Source organism: Ylistrum balloti, unplaced genomic scaffold (assembly GCF_031769215.1).
Source record: "Ylistrum balloti isolate Yb309-2 unplaced genomic scaffold, AGI_CSIRO_Ybal_v1 Utg370282, whole genome shotgun sequence".
NCBI classification, from domain to species: Eukaryota; Metazoa; Mollusca; class Bivalvia; order Pectinida; family Pectinidae; genus Ylistrum; species Ylistrum balloti.
The window spans coordinates 170,013-188,129 of NW_026782216.1; the positions used below are offsets into that span (position 1 = coordinate 170,013).

At 34.8% G+C, this 18,117-nt stretch overlaps 2 protein-coding genes across 2 annotated transcripts in view; both read left to right on the forward strand.

Moving 5' to 3' along the window:
* Window positions 1-4,903: 4,903 nt before the first annotated feature.
* Window positions 4,904-18,117, forward strand: part of LOC132552847 (pleckstrin homology domain-containing family A member 1-like) — a 37,466-nt gene continuing 24,252 nt past the window's right edge. Inside the window, exons 1-6 of the mRNA XM_060217038.1 lie at window positions 4,904-4,978; window positions 12,786-13,073; window positions 15,044-15,103; window positions 15,806-15,851; window positions 16,070-16,167; window positions 16,845-16,964. Coding sequence (XP_060073021.1) covers window positions 12,933-13,073; window positions 15,044-15,103; window positions 15,806-15,851; window positions 16,070-16,167; window positions 16,845-16,964 — 465 coding nt within the window. The 5' untranslated portion in view covers window positions 4,904-4,978; window positions 12,786-12,932. The remainder of the gene's footprint in view (window positions 4,979-12,785; window positions 13,074-15,043; window positions 15,104-15,805; window positions 15,852-16,069; window positions 16,168-16,844; window positions 16,965-18,117) is intronic.
* On the forward strand, window positions 5,070-8,250 carry LOC132552835 (adhesive plaque matrix protein-like). The gene is made up of 2 exons (XM_060217025.1): window positions 5,070-5,130; window positions 6,839-8,250. Exons 1-2 carry the CDS (start codon window positions 5,070-5,072, stop codon window positions 8,248-8,250), a joined length of 1,473 nt encoding a protein of 490 aa, XP_060073008.1.

The window sequence follows — 18,117 nt, forward strand, 5'->3', positions numbered from 1 at the left end:
TTCATGAACTGGTCTTCATTGAATGTACTCAATGATGGCACAAGATATTTTTATTAAGCACCTATTAGCAAATATCATTTGAAAAAGATCCCAAAGTAATATTAGATAGCAGTCAGTTACAGGTGGATAATGGACAATATGCTTGTGCTGTATTACTGTCGACATCCAAGATGGCTGCCTGTGGGCCACCTTGATTTCAGATCAGTCCAAAAAGGTATAATGCACAACTTGGAACCAAAGGGAACCTGCATATGAAATTTGAGAAAGATCCATCCAGTACTTTCCAAGAAACATAGCAGTAATAAACTTTTAAATTCAAAATCCAAGATGGCCACCTGTCGGCCATCTTGAATTCGAATCAGTCCAAAAAAGGCACAATGCACAACTAGGGACTAAGGGGAAACTGCATATGAAATTTGAGAAAGATTCATCCAGTACTTTCTCAGAAATTGCGGTAACAAACTTTTACTTCCAAAATCCAAGATGGCCACCTGTCGGCCATTTTGAATTCGAATCAGTCCAAAAAAGGTACAATGCACAACTAGGGACCAAGGGGAAACTGCATATGAAATTTGAGGAAATTCCATCCAGTACTTTCTCAGAAATAGCGGTAACAAACTTTTACTTCCAAAATCCAAGATGGCCACCTGTCGGCCATCTTGAATTCAAATCAGTCCAAAAAAGGTACAATGCACAACTAGGGACCAAGGGGAAACTGCATATGAAATTTGAGAAAGATCCATCCAGTACTTTTCCAGAAATAGCAGTAACAAACTTTTACTTCCAAAATCCAAGATGGCTGCCTGTCGGTCATCTTTAATTCGAATCAGTCCAAAAAAGGTACAATGCACAACTAGGGACCAAGGGGAAACTGCATATGAAATTTGAGAAAGATCCATCCAGTACTTTTTCTAGAAATAGCGGTAACAAGAATTGTTTACATACGGACGGACGACGGACGCAGGGCGATTTGAATAACCCACCATCTATTAGATGGTGGGCTAAAAAATCTGTTGAGGTTTGGTTTTATGTCAATGTCTTGATAGAAATTGAAAAATAGATGATCATTCCATAAAAAATAGAAAAAACATGGTTTTTTGAAGACAATTTTGTTAATAAAAATGATCAGGTTTAACAACAAGAGGCCCAGAGGGCCTGTATTGCTCACCTGGATCTTTATGACCAACTGTACAATATCTGTGCATATGTTCTACAGTAGATGCTTGAAGCAATATGACAAATTACTCCATATGGGTTCTGTCCTTAGTAGTCCAAAATAAGTCATTCGTATATGAGCCTTTAATGGCCGAATATGATGGGCACCATTAAGGGAACCTTTTGGACAAATATTCTGATCCTAAGTCTTTAGCTTGATCAGAAGTTGTTCAAAGGTTTAACACATTTGACTGTTGTGACCTTGAATATGGATCAAGGTCATTTCTGTTCTCAAATATTACCAGGCATCATTGAGAACCTGTTTTGGAATAATATCACTATCCTAGATGTTTTGGATCATCAGAAAATGTTATTTAAAGGTTTAACACATTTGACCCGTGACCTTGACTATGGGGCAAGGTAATTTCTTTTTTGCAAAATTTCTTGGATTTCATAAAAGGAACATACTGGCCAAATATAATGATTCTAGGCTTTTCTATATTTCATAAATTGTTTAAACATATTTACCTCTGTGACCTTAAAGATTGGTCAAGGTAATTTCTTTTACCAAACTTTGTAGGACATCATAAGAGGAACATAGTAGCCTAACATAATGATTCTTGGTCTTCCGGTATTTGGGTAGAAGTCATTTAAAGGTTTTAACACATTTGACCTATGTGACCTTGAATATGGGTCATAGTAATTTCTTTTTGCAAACTTTGTTGGGCTTCATCAAAGGAACCTTGGAGCCAAATATAATGATCCTAGGCCTTCTGGTATTTTGAAAGAAGTCATTTAAATGTTTTAACACATTTGACCTCTGTGACCTTAAATATGGATCAAGATCATTTCTTTTGGCAAACTTTGTTGGGCTTTAGCAAAGGAACCTTCCAGCCAAATATAATGATTCTAGGCCTTCCGGTATTTTGAAAGAAGTCATTTAAAGGTTTTAACACATTTGACCTCTGTGACCTTGAATATGGGTCAAGGTAATTTCTTTTTGCAAACTTTGTTTGGCTTCATCAGAGGAACCTTCCAGCCAAATATGATAACTCTACGCCTTTCAGTATTTCAGAAGAAGTTGTTTATATGAAAAGTTGATGGACGCAGGATGGATGATGGATGCCGCGCTATGGCATAAGCCCAAAGGGCCAAGTGAGCTAAAAAAATTAGATTTTTTTTCAATTTACCAAAATACAAATTTTTTGGGACATTTATTAATTATATCATTTGTTACAAAGTTATTTCTACAATATGAATATAGTTATTATGTTTCATGATTATTTGAACAAAATAAATAATTCCTTAAAAATTTAATTCTGGATCAGCTGTTTATTAGTATGTATCTATATGTGACCCTGATAGTAAAAGTAATATGGTGACATATGTGTTTTATGTGTTGATTGTGGTGTGCAGACTACCTGTAAGTATATCTACCATTAGAATAAAAGCCATTTATCATTTTTATCAGATAAAATCTAAAGTGATGGACTAGCTTTGCTGTTGGAAAATTTATGATCTGATCATGAAACAGATAGAACAACAGTGGCAACCATGATTTTTTTAAAGGTCACTTTTTTGGTTTTTGAAAATATGAAATTAAACAGCCGATCCATGCCTATGTCCTAGCATTACAGTCAGCTACTACTGACAGGTCACTTATGATGTCATTAGTCAATCAGCCTCATTATCACAACTGACTTGCAAATGACTTTGCCTTTGTCAACAGAAGTGTATCAGTGGACATCTTTGGGAAAAAATACTGATGTCTCATGTATAGGCCTATCAACGTACATAACATGAGAAATGCAGCTTATTGGAAGTATGTTTGCAATAAGAATCTCTTTATGTAGCTAGCTATAGCTTTGAAACAATACCTTAATGTAATTCACCTGACCTGAAAGATGATCTACACAAGAGAAATTTACGCTGATAAAAATAAATATAAGGAATTTTCTACTAGCATTGTGGTTATCCAGTAAACATGAACTTTCCAGAGCTCCTGTAAATTTCTCGGAGAAAACAGCTACAAAAACTCCACTTAAGTTACTCAAATAGCAACAAATACTCAAGCAAGTATAATTTCTTCCCATTGTACGTGTCTGCACTGATTCTAACTGGAAGTTACTATCAAGATATCAGGCCAGGTCGGTGAAAATAAAAAAAGGTGGGACTCAAAATGTAAACAAAAATTCAGGTTATTATTTAATCAGTTAATGAAGGAACGGAAAATACCAGATGACTGGAAACAGGCTCAAATCAGCGCAATTTTTAAGAAGTGACACAAGCTGGAAATTACGGACCTGTGAGTCTGATATCAATAATTTGCAAGACTATGGAATCACTTATTAGAGATCACATTATAAATCACATGAAAAACAACAACCTTTTCAGTGACAAACAATTTGGATTTATATCAGGAAAAAAGTCAACCACTCTACAATTATTAGAGGTACTAGATGAATGGACCAATGTTCTTAACAATGGAAACCCTGTGGATTGTATCTATATGGACAATCAAAAGGTGTTTGATACAGTTCCACACAAGAGGTTTCTAATCAAACTACATTCCTATGGAATAAGCAGAGGGATGATATCTTGGATAGAAAGTTTGCTAGTAGGGAGGACACAGAGAGTCTCAATCAATGGAATTAATTCAGACTAGACGATGTAATATCAGGGATTCCTCAAAGCTCAGTTCTTTGACCGATATTGTTTGTGATCTTTACAAATTACCTACCAGATACAGTAAATTAAAAATCTTCTTATTCGCAAATGACACAAAAATCATTAGATTTATATACAGTGCATAAGATAGTTGCAAACTATAAGAAGCCCTGGACATTATGTCAGAATGGAGCAACAAATAATTATTGAAATTCCATCCAGATAAATGTACACACATGAATTTGAAGAAAATAGCACAGTCCATCATACATTGATACACACTTGATGATGTTATATTACAAATAACAGAAAAAGAAAAAGATATTGGAGTTCTTTCAGAAAATAAGCTATCTTTTGAAGATCACATATGTGAAAAGGTAAACAAAACTAATTCTATGTTTGCCATATTAAGAAGAGCATTCGGACACCTAGACACAGGCCTGTTCTTGGGGCTTGTGAGGACACTCGTGATTATGCCAGTCGGATAGGGTATCATATAAAATGATATCCATAGAAAAAATTGAAGGGGTACAGAGAAAAGGAAAAAAATATTTCACACAACGAAGTGCACATATTTGGAATAACCTACCTAAACAGATTGTAACAGTCCCAAATAAACACTTCTTCAAAAATAGGCTGGGCAAGTACTGTGAAAAAAATCAAGCTCCTATACAACTACAAAGCCAATATTAAAATCGGAGGTAGCGTCAGAGCAATAACATGGGAAGAAATAAACGAGTCTGGTATAGAACCTAACCGCCATGCACCGGAAATATCGTTAAGTATTGCTAGGAAAATTTTACACTTACCGCCATTACACGTCTTTTATAAACAATGATCGGGTAAGCAATGACAAGTCCGGATAATAATAAATTAATTTTGATAATTAATGCAAGTTCAATGATACAATAATATCAAAATGACAACGTATTACATTGTTTTATCACCGTGCACAATAAAGGAAGAAACTTTATGATTATAGTAATTTAAATGTTTACTAGAATTCTTTCATTTTATTTTGAGATGGCCCTCTCGATGTAACTTCCGGTAAATAGTAATATGGCGGTTAAGGACTCCGGCGCTTCCTTGATTCATGGTTGATCAGTTACAGATGGGGCATTAAACTGGAAGCACATGCTCTTTGTGCGTATTGAAGGTAAATTAAGGTTAATATGATGTTATTCTTAAAATACGCGGGTTGTTTTTCCTTATGATTATTACGCTTTATCTTGGATATTACATCAAATATGGAACTTCGGTATATGTTGCTGTCAATTATCTCAGCTTTGTGTAAGTCCGATGCCATTGGTATGCTAAGCGATTTATATGATTTTATAAGGAAGACATGCATTTAGATGAGAAAACGCTTGATTGTAAAAAGTACTGTAATTCATATATTTTACTAAGTGAAAATTGATATCACATATATTTATATATTGTGTAATCTATAAAAATAGTGACGAGTGTACATGTGCTACACGTAGTCAGAACCACACACAGTAAGCAGCACATCTACATCGAGAGATATGGAAAGATCACAGGACTGTCTAGACAAATTGTACAGATAATGATCCCTGCACATGGTATATAATATGTTGAGCTCTGCATGTGTATATGAAACATGCTTGCATTATGAAGTTGGATGTACAACCATATGATGGCTGCCTTCAGAATGCATTTTGAAATTAGCTATAAGGTGACCACATGTACCAGTGCATGTATTGTCACATGATAATTAAATAATTGGGCTATGGAAGAAGTTTTTTTTAAATAAAATGGTTTGCATGTCACATTGAAATTTCTTACATATGATTAATTATGCAGTTGTGTGTTTTTCCCTTCCTTATTGATACACTTATAGCAGCCTGTTTTCTCTGATTCCATCACCATACTGAGGCATGTACGGCATTTTGACGGGTAAATGTCAGATGTGGAGCATCTGCCCATCAAAATTTATAAGGTCTGGTGTGGAGCTAGAGGAGACTAGCCGTATTGCCAGGACCAGGGCAAATTTGATAACGTCTAGACATGATTTATTTAGATATGATTTTGACAGTTTTTTCTTCACTTTACAAAAAAACGTACAAAGGAAAAATATTTATGGCTATTGGAAATGACCTGTATTGACTATATGAAATATGGTAAAAATGTGTTACTGATTGAATATAAATTTATGATTTTCTTTTATATGATAACCTAAGTTCATTTAAGCCTTTATTTATGTTATTTGGTACTTGTGGCTTAATGCACTTTTCAGTTCTGTCAAACTTTGCATGTTGATGGCAGAGAGGCCCAAGTGCAAGCCAGTCCCAAAATGAGGAAATAAGTGTTATACTTTTAAAAAGTAATTGGTGTGCATTAATCATTAGTTGTGGATTTTATCATGATTTGGTGTGAAGTGCCATTTGCTAAGGTGATGTTCATGTAAAATAAATCAATTATATGATCTCACTTTTAACACCTATACATGCAAGAGTTATATGCATGACCTATCTGTTAGCATATTATAAGCATTCCTCGATAAAGGATACATTCTGAGATGTAAACATATGCTTAGTGTGCATTGTAAGTTACTTTAAAATTGAATTGTTGTTGAAGAAGTCAAGCTTCACAAGAAAGTCCTGTCATACTAGATGTAAATTAATGTTTATTTCATATCCTTAATAACTCAATGTTGTCCTAATATATATCCAGCCACCACTAATTTGATGTTCCACTATCCAGCCAGCAATGATCTGGTTATCCCACTTTTCAGGCACCACTAATTTGATTGTCTCACTATCTAGTCACCACTAATCAGGTTGCCCAATTGTCAGCCACCACTGATCTGATTGTTACATTATTCAGCTACTACCAAAGTGGGTGTCCAACTATCTAGTATCAACTAATTTGATGATTGGTTTGGTTGTTGTACACTCAAATTACAACTTATCTGGTTGTCTATCTGTAACCAGTCTCTGCTGATTTGGTTGTCACTCTATCCTGCCATCACTCATTTGGTTGTGGTGCTATCCAGCTACCACAAATCTGGTGTCCCACTATCCAGCTACCACAAATCTGGTGTCCCACTATCCAGCTACCACAAATCTGGTGTCCCACTATCCAGCTACCACAAATCTGGTGTCCCACTATCCAGCTACCACAAATCTAGTACCACACCATCCAGCCACCACAAATCTGGTGTCCCACTATCCAGCTACCACAAATCTGGTGTCCCACTATCCAGCTACCACAAATCTGGTGTCCCACTATCCAGCTACCACAAATCTGGTGTCCCACTATCCAGCTACCACAAATCTGGTGTCCCACTATCCAGCTACCACAAATCTGGTGTCCTACTATCCAGCTACCACAAATCTGGTGTCCTACTATCCAGCTACCACAAATCTGGTATCCCACTATCCAGCTACCACAAATCTGGTGTCCCACTATCCAGCTACCACAAATCAGGTGTCCCACTATCCAGCTACCACAAATCTGGTGGTCTACTATCCAGCTAACACAAATATTCTGGTGTCCCACTATCCAGCCATCACAAATCTGGTGTCCCACTATCCAGCTACCACAAATCAGGTGTCCCACTATCCAGCTACCACAAATCTGGTGGTCTACTATCCAGCTAACACAAATATTCTGGTGTCCCACTATCCAGCTACCACAAATCTAGTATCCCACCATCCAGCCATCACAAATCTGGTGTCCCACTATCCAGCTACCACAAATCTAGTATCCCACCATCCAGCTACCACAAATCTGGTGTCCCACTATCCAACTACCACAAATCTGGTGTTCCACTATCCAGCTACCACAAATCAGGTGTCCCACTATCCAGCTACCACAAATCTGGTGTCCCACTATCCAGCTACCACAAATCTGGTGTCCCACTATCCAGCTACCACAAATCTGGTGTCCCAATATCCAGCTACCACAAATCTGGTGTCCCAATATCCAGCTAACACAAATCAGGTGTTCCACTATCCAGCTACCACAAATCTGGTGTCCCACTATCCAGCTACCACAAATCTGGTTTCCCAATATCCAGCTACCACAAATCTGGTGTCCCAATATCCAGCTACCACAAATCTGGTATCCCACTATCCAGCTACCACAAATCTGGTGTCCCAATATCCAGCTAACACAAATCAGGTGTTCCACTATCCAGCTACCACAAATCTGGTGTCCCAATATCCAGCTACCACAAATCTGGTGTTCCACTATCCAGCTACCACAAATCTGGTGTCCCAATATCCAGCTACCACAAATCTGGTGTCCCACTATCCAGCTACCACAAATCTGGTGTCCCACTATCCAGCTACCACAAATCTGGTGTCCCAATATCCAGCTACCACAAATCTGGTGTCCCACTATTTAGTCATCATTTATCTGGTGTCCCACTATCCAACCACTACTATTACCAAATCTTCTTAAGTTTTAATTCATTATTTGTTTTTAAAAATCCAATTTGTCCTTCCTGTGAAAGAGTAGCTTATGTTATCAGCAGTTAAATTGTGTAGTTTTGATGTATGATAAAATTTTTTGTTTGTAAAAGAAAATTTATGCATATATTTGAGGCTTGTAGATATAAATATGAGCGTTTTCTCCTGGGAAATAAAAAAAAATTGGTTAATACTGGGTATGGTTAGTGTAAAATTTTCACTACCAGTAATTTAAGCATATAGGAAAATCAAATTCTGTAGAGAATAGTTTGAATTTTGTCAAGATACAAATGAACATCTTTCCTGAAAAAGAGTATTTACTCAGATAAGTGATCTATAGAGCAATGGCAAAAATCTTCAAAAATCATAAGTCCATATGGAATTGAATCCTTATAGCAATAATTTTTCTGTGAAAAAGTTGCTTGCTGTAAAGAGTAAAGAAACACATGCAGCATACAATATAAACCGAGGAATAACTTAGAAGAGACAGCATTTTCAAAAGTCTCAAGTTGTGATAACTTCTACCTAATTCCATTTGTCAGATTAAACAGATAAACTGTGTTTAAATCAATAACTTGATTAAGCTGCTGTTCTCTAGCATAACCAACATGTTTTTTGAATGTCCTGTATTGAGCTCAGCCCCGGACGTTAAATGCATCGGCCCCTTGGATATTTTTTCAGTTTAAGTACCCTAAGATAAACCAATCAGAAATATGTGCAATAAATTGAAACTCTAACTCTTATTTCATTGAAGATATACAACAAGTGAGGTTACAGAAACTCTATTTTAATTTTCTTGTACATTGTTGTAAATATAAATGTACATAGATACTGTCAATCTTGACAACTCTATGTATGTACACACAAATACTTAATTTAAATATTTTTGACATCCAGCCAAGTTGATAATTGAAATTGAGTAAAAGCCATTATAGTACAGGTACAGAGCTAACGTTGATATTTGTAGAGATAACTCCCTGTATAGTGATATAAGATCCTCGTGGGACACATAGCTATTCTGTTAATGTATTGGTTCATTGAATTTTGTTTACATTTCTAAAAGTAAATAAAATGTTGATATAATCTACAGATGATCAGACATCTAAAGGAATTGGAGAGATGTAGCTTCTTATTTAGAGATTATAGTTTGATCAAATCAAAGCCACTTTTGAGTATTATCAAAATATATACAGGAGCTTGTACTGAGATCTTTGGGCAGTAATTTATATTGATTATATACCAAGTGAGTCATAATCCAGATATCTGATGTTTTTCTTCGTTATTGATATATACATTGTAAATAATGTAGAAATGTGAAAATGTAAGGGGTCACCTGCCCGACCACGTGGGTTTTCCCCGTGTACTCTGGTTTCCTCCCACAATAAGACCCCTTGTGCTTACATCCGGGCCAACAAGAGTAATCAGTATAAGTTTTAAGTGTTTCCATTGGGAACTAACTGTTTAGATAATTGAAATAAAGGGCCATAACTCTTTGAATGTGTTATCTAACTTGTCCTCACTATAATGGTAATGAACCTACCTATGGAGTTTGAATGTAAAGTATAGAAAACTAATCAAGATATTGATACTGTTTTAACAATTGAATAAAGGGCCATAACTTTGTGAATTACTGACGAAATAATGCTGTCGTAAAATGTTCAAGTGGTCAGTGTAATGAACCTTACTATCAAGTTTTGAAGGTGATGTTTCGAAAGCTAATTGAGGTATTGAGTGGACACTGTTTCTGAAATTGAATAAAAAGCTATACAACTGCAGAATATTTTGTCTGAAAAACCTTTGCATTAAGTTTGAAAACCATTTGCGATGTCGAGTAAACACTGTTTTGGTTATTGAGTAAGGGCCATAACTCCATTAATAGCAGTCAGAAAATTAGTGATCAAGCTTGTCTGAGCTATATAGGTATTGAACCTCTTTATTAAATTTGAAGTTGATCTTTAAAACTACTTGCGATATTAAGGAGACACTGTTTTGTAATTAAATAAAGGGCTATTACTCTGTAAATTTTGGTATGAAAATTGCAGTCATCAAATTGGTCCAAGCAGTCATGGTAATAAACCTCCCTATGATGTTTGAAGATTACCTGTTGAAAAATATTCAAGTTATCAAGTGGATACCATGTATGCCCACCCGTCTACCCACCTGCCTGCTCACATGATTCGACAGGTGTATAAAAATATATGTTATGCACTGGTAGCTGTGTCAAGGATCAAATCTGACTTAAAATTGATAACAAATGTGGAACAGCTGTACATGTTCTGCTATCTTATCTTGTGTGAATATTTGGAAATACTAATACGGTATAGCTGGTCATTATCACAAGTCAAAATTTTCCCAATTTTCTTTTAAAACCATCATAAATATGCATTAAATATTTAAAAAATTAAAGTTTTGCGATCTGGATGTAAAAGGACGTCTTATACACTTACATCGCATTATTTCATGAATTAACTTTTCATGATCAAATTAATGTACTTCAATATAGCAAAAAATATCATTCCTCTGAAAAGAATTGACAATACAATATTTGTTACTGGTTTTAGACCCATGAAAATTAAATCCATCTGGATTTAGCTAATGAAAACAGAAACAAGTAACATGTAATTGTTGTTAAGGCATCGGTCACAGTACACTGTTAATCACCTATATTTTGTCTCTCGCATTTATTTGTACAAAACACTTGATGACATCCTTGTTATTCCACCGTTAACTTACTTTTACAAATATTCCCTGTATATTTTTATATATACCTTATCATATTATCACAAACAAATCTTTTAGCCATATATTACTCCCTTATGCTGTTTTTTTTTAAGGGAAGGTGCTAAAATATTTACAATAACAAAGATGTTACTGCAGGCATGACTACTGTATGATTAGTGTAAACATGCTTGAAACGCTAAACATTGCACAATGACATCTGGCAGATTGAAGTCCTGTCAATTTTTCCTGAAAACCACTCATCTCACTTTCCAAACATTAAAGCATGTGGATCATTCGTGTTTGTTTCTTTTGTCTATATCCTAGCTTGTACTCCAATAATGACACAATTCATTATAGACATAACATGTATCACATGGCTGAATCACTTTTCAGGTATAGTCACATGGGTATCGTAAGCAAAATGGAGGCCAATATGAAGCTATTGGTTGCAGATATAGGAGATTTTCTCAATCCTAGTCTCTAATAGTTTGTTCTTTGGAAATTCAAAGTCACCAGTTTTAGATCAGCGTTAGTGATATGTATTTGCCAATATGTCTGCATTGATGAATTTGCAAAATAAAGTATTCACAAAATCTTAGTGATTTACTGTAATAAGAAGTGGTGATGAATAAAAAAACAGATGTAACTTGAGTAAATATCTTGTGCACATGTTAGGGTAATCTCATACATTACCTGTGCAATATTTTTTCTCTCTTGTGATCTACATGTACCTTTACATGATTTTTGGCACAAAGTAATGTCATAATCAAAATCATGTAATTATATAACATTGTCTGTCTGACATATAACCATATAAAGTAGGTGATTGAATCAAATTGAAGAAATTTATGCAATTAGACAATATTAAGTAGAAGCATTAACAGTATATGGTCGACGTCAATTTTTCTTTTGTCTATGGCACTGGAGACAGGACTACTTTTTAATCACAGATTCTGGTCACATTCTCATATGTAAAGCCACAAAACTATATCCTAAAGCAATTTGGAAAAATTAAATGTAACTGATACCTGTACTTTAGATATTTCTTATGACAGTGTAACTTTTACTCAGGATATTTATACAATTGTACCTTTGTTGTTACAGACCATTAAAGGTTTATTACATAACAAAGCTGAACTGCTGATGTAACGTCATTGTCAGCTGTTGTATGTAGTGTACTTAATTTGCTAAAATTGTAAATGTAGGATACAGCATACCTGGCAGTTATTTCTTCATACTTAAGACTTTGTGCCTGAAATAAGAGAAATTATTATGTTTTGATCTTAAAGAGCTGAAATGAATGGTAGAGGAGATAGTTAGAACTATTAACACAAAAAGATCTAACCATGACTTCATACTTAATGAACCATAACTATTGTCTGCAAACAAGAATGCCCCTGGACGTCTTCCTTGTGTTACCAGGTATATGGATTACAGACGATTTGATATATAGAGAGCATCTAGAGACAGGTTTAGACTTAACAAAATTACAGTAGAAAATATTTAGACATGGGCTAGTTTGAACACTTGTTGCTTAAAAGTACTTTAGATTGGAAGTAGTTGCTCTGTTTGGATATTCAGGTAAAGTTCAAGGTGACAGGTCACACTACAAGTGATAAATGGACATATAGAACAAACAGTTTGTCATAAGTTTTAACAAAAACAAGGAAATTTTTGCCCTAGGTTGTACATTTTATCATTAATCTATTCTAAACAGTTGCTTATTGTAAACATGCTCATTCTGTAATAGGCAATAAATGTGGACCATTCAAAATTGATTGTGATGTACATATTTCCTCTTTCCAGATAAACAAGATACATCATCAGGACGGTGGGATCAAAACGCTATAATAAGGAAGTATAGTGTCCAGGCTGGTCTTCAATTCTAGAAAGGAAGTCAGTGATGTCTAGTGCCTAAAAAATTTATCGAACTTTCTCCTAGAATCCTGCACCATGCCTTATATGGACAAGCGCGGGCGCTTGTGTGGATTCCTCAATGTGGAGGAAAAAGAGAATAGTGGGCGTTTTAGCCGAAGATATTTTATACTTAATACCAAAGAAGGAAAGTTTCAGTACTTCATGGACAATCCATTGGTAAGATGATTTGAGTATATCTTTTGGGTAACAAACAGGCCACTGTCTTTACTGATCATTAGTTTTCTGTCTATCTAGTCATCTTATACTTCTTCCAGGTTTTGCATGATATTCACGCAGATAGTTTGTATTAATATATACAGTAATTATCTTATTTCTTATTTTTCTTCATAAATAGATTGTCCAATTCTTTTTGTGTCAGTTTCTAGTACCAGTTAATCCTTACAAACAATGAAGGCAGCCTCACAGAATCTTCAATTTTTCCATGAAAAAAAAACTTGAAAATCCTATAGCTATGTAATGTGCGCACCCCCAACTTTGGACATTTATTTTCTCGAAAAAAAAACTTTGCATATTATGTTGGTTTTTAGGTACTTATTTAGACTATATTATACTACTTTTTAAGACATAGAAAGACATCAAATTTGATAAGATTTACTACTATCAACAGTTTCTGTTTTGTTGTTATATTGTCCATATCTTGAAATCTGTGATAGGGATTTCTGTAAGCTGCCGTAGTGTAGAATCTCTGCCCTCAGTGACTGTTGATTACTTATACATACATTGATTTCTGAAGCATTATTATGGAGGGTAGAATGATGACATAATAAACATGTAAATATGGTTTTCAGCAGTTTCAACTTGTTGGAACTTCTTTAGAATTTCTGAATTGATTGAAATTCTTACATTCCAGATTTTTGTCGTTATGCAACATGTATTTTTAGACAGATTAAAACATCATTTTGATATGGAATTTACTTTTCGTAAATACTAGCTAACAGGCACCCTTCATGGACTTTGACTGTTATAAATTGTTTGAATTCTTTAAACTTTTTGCTTTGAGAATGACAGGATATATAATTCTCAAGTTTCTTTGTATGATATGTATTTTTTTCTATGTCCCTAGATGTGTGCACATTGATCCTAAGATAATTTTGGAACCAATTTCAAAGAAAAGAAAATTGCTAAATTGTGTTACAAATATCTCTCTAGAATCTGATGTTTAGCCCACCTGGCATTTGCATAACATATCATCTGTATCTGAACTTGTTCAACTTGAACATACCTTAGTCACTGTTCATTTTGGTGATAGCTTAAATCAACCAATGTTTCAACATTTTAATTTTGAAATTTAAGTCTCACCCAAATTTTGTCATAAATGCAAGTTTATAGTCTCATCAGTCATAATGATACTTGTCACATTTAGGAAATGCTTCTTCCTGGTAATATCCAGTTGGAAGATGGATTGTTTAACGCTTCATAAAGTTATATTCTCATAACCACTTGGTTTGTTCCTTTATTTCGATAAGTCATGCACGGCCTCAGCACTTCAATTTTTGTTTAAAAAACTGAATTGACGAGGTCCTCACTTGTTTTTGAGGAATTATGATACATTACACACATATATACATGTATATATATATAAACAAAATGAATTCAGTAAATAAGTTATAATGTTTAATCTCTCACACTTACTTCTTGATGGATTTTTTAATATCTCCGTCACACTTTAGTTACAGTATGTCTGGAATAATTTGACATTTTGATTACAGACTAGTCATGACCTGACACACCCAGGTCGTTGCACTCACTTTTATTAATTTAATAATGAGTTGGTGTACATTGATAACCAATTCAGTGGCAGGCAAAAAAAAAAAATTAAAAACTCAAATATCATATGAAAATATGAAAACAAATTGCTAAAGAATTGTACATAGAATTATGATATCATGCTCCAATGCCTCACACCATAAATTTTTTAAGTGTAGATTGTGTATGAAATATTGTATGATTAAATAATCTCCAGGTGTATGTTAGTTACAGCCATTCAAATACACCCCACAATATACTTTGGAAGAATATAAATTATAATGTAACTTTACCATTTGATTGTCACTGTTCCCATTTATAACATATCCATCATAAAATCTGTGATCGTTGTTTAATGAAATTCATCTTTTTTATCACAGAATCTTCCCCACAACAACAGAACACCAGTAGATGAAATTTCTTTACAGTTCATCTCAAAGGTAAAAATATTACAGTGGTCATTTTTTTGGGGAAAAGTTGTTGGTCAATTCAATTGAAGTGGTCAATATTATAAGGCTTTTTATATAAAATCATAAAATTTTTTTAGACATTATAAAAAAAGAAAAAACAAAAAGCAAAAAGTGTTTTGTCTTTTTGACTTTTGATTGACCATAATCTTTTGAATCTCTGCAAAATGATTTCTACAGGGAATACTGAATGTACAGATACAACTTTGGACTAGCCCTTTCAGTCACATGAATAAGGCTTAACAATTAACATTGAAAATGTCTGTAAGATGTTTTCTGAAATTTGGAAAGAAATTAGTGAAATGTGACACCTTTTCACCTTTTTAATCTCATAAATAGACACTGTACAAAGATCTTGCAAATGAAATAATATTGTGAGAGTTATGTCCCCTGGTACATACAGTTTGTTTGTCAAATTCTGGTTATGATTTATAGTAACACTGTATCTTTTAAATCTCTCTTAATTATTTTAATTCACCAAAATTATTTGTTCTTTTAAAGCTGAATGGTATTGCTAATTTGCAATGTGGTGCATTTTATAAAAGTTTTTCAAGATAATTTTTGCCAAACACTTTTTCTGTAATATCACACCTGGAAATGACAAGTACATTTACCTTATGCTGTAATGTAAGAATATGATTTTTTTTAATGACAAGAAAACTTTACCTTCTTTAGGTTAGTGATGCACGAAAACAAAGACCCAAAGTAGACAGCTGTTTTGGTAAGTGAAATTAGTTTTACATCTATATTTTTTAGTAAATTTCAAGTTGCAAGTTATCAGTATGAATTTAACATTTCTTACTGTTAACACAACCCAATCAAGTCACTGATCAGAAGTAAAACTTCAACTTTTAGATTTAACATTTTACTTCAACGTGGTGAATTTTGCATGAAAAATGATGGTTAATGTTTATATTTACTTGTATGTTCCATTTACAGTGGTGAATTTTGCGGGGAAGATGATGTTTCTTCAGGCAGATGACAGCAGTGATATGAGGAAATGGATAGAGGCTCTAAACGATGCCAGCAGAATTACGGTAGGCATTCTTTACAACAAAACATTGAACACTATTTTTCCTGTTTATCTATTAGTGTTTAGTGTTGAATACAGTGCCATCAAAATTTGATGGGGCTGAATATAGTGTGGTGTTGTCTGTCCTTCCTTCAATATTCTGTTGTGTCTTCTAGTTTAGTTTTTGACTGATTCCTTTAAATTTGGTGAGCATAATGACAATAACATGGGCGTTTTCATTCTTTTAATTAATTATCCCTTAATCTCTTACTACCCCTTTTATTTTTTAAGTACATATTATTTCATCATATTTTCTCTCTCAGGATTCATGAAAGGCATTTGAAATTTATGAGGGAACAGTTTGATTCAAACTTTTTTGTCAGAGTTATTTCCCCTTTTTCATCTCTTAGCTTTTTCATTTCTGAATTTTTACTGTTTGCATTTGAGACCAAGATGACAATTGTTAATGACACCAATGACCCCAACTGACCCTGACACATCATAAAAATGACTTCATTAACAATTACATGCCCCTGAAATGTCACTTTCTGTGTAAGCAAGCTGTTTTGCCAGGGTAAGATATTTCAATCTTATCCTCAATGGGAGTGTGGATATTTCTGGTCGATGGGGTAAATAGTGTGTCATACCACATGGTTTCATATTATGTTTTCTAAAGTAGTTTACAATTTGAAAACTTGACAGGTTCCTACATCAATGGATAGTTCTGCAGAGAGGGTTAATGAATGGCACCAGGATGGTGTGTCCGACCGGGGCTTCAAAACTGAGATCGCAGGAGGTGTGGTGTGTAAAATCCCAATACAGGTAAACATAAAATGCAGGAGTCTTTTATTTCATGCAGTGAAAACTGCTCCATATCATGTGCAATTTGTCAGGAGAAAATGTGATAAAATTGTTTTTAGTTCCAATGAACAGCAAAAGATATGGGTGAGCTAATTACCAGGCACAAACAAACAGCTGGATAGATAGAGTACTGACATTGCCAGCTGTTATGGAGATAGGGTAATGACATTGCCAGCTGTTAGGGAGATAGGGTAATGACATTGCCAGCTGTTAGGGAGATAGGGTAATGACATTGCCAGCTGTTAGGGAGATAGGATAATGACATTGCCAGCTGTTAGGGAGATAGGGTAATGACATTGCCAGCTGTAAGGGAGATAGAGTAATGACATTGCAAGCTGTTAGGGAGATAGGGTAATAACATTGCCAGCTGTTAGGGAGATAGGGTAATGACATTGCCAGCTGTTAGGGAGATAGGATAATGACATTGCCAGCTGTTAGGGAGATAGAGTAATGACATTGCCAGCTGTTAGGGAGATAGGATAATGACATTGCCAGCTGTTAGGGAGATAAGGTAATGACATTGCCAGCTGTAAGGGAGATAGAGTAATGACATTGCAAGCTGTTAGGGAGATAGGGTAATGACATTGCCAGCTGTTAGGGAGATAGAGTAATAACATTGCCAGCTGTTAGGGAGATGGTAATGACATTGCCAGCTGTTAGGGAGATAGAGTAATAACATTGCAAGCTGTTAGGGAGATAGGATAATGACATTGCCAGCTGTTAGGGAGATAGTAATGACATTGCAAGCTGTTAGGGAGATTGGATAATGACATTGCCAGCTGTTAGGGAGATAGAGTACTGACATTGCCAGCTGTTAGGGAGATAGAGTAATGACATTGCATGCTGTTAGGGAGATAGAGTACTGACATTGCCAGCTGTTAGGGAGATGGTAATGACATTGCCAGCTTTTAGGGTGATAGAGTAATGACATTACCAGCTGTTAGGGAGATAGGATAATGACATTGCCAGCTGTTAGGGAGATAGGATAATGACATTGCCAGCTGTTAGGGAGATAGGATAATGACATTGCCAGCTGTAAGGTAGATAGAGTAATGACATTGCAAGCTGTTAGGGAGATAGAGTAATGACATTGCAAGCTGTTAGGGAGATAGGG

Coding starts and splice junctions, on each gene's coding strand:
- LOC132552835 (XM_060217025.1), top strand. CDS start 5,070: ATGGAACTTCGGTATATGTTGCTGTCAATTATCTCAGCTTTGTGTAAG. Junction 5,131..6,838: donor GTGTAAGTCCGATGCCATTG/GTATGCTAAGCG, acceptor GGTGCTATCCAG/CTACCACAAATCTGGTGTCC.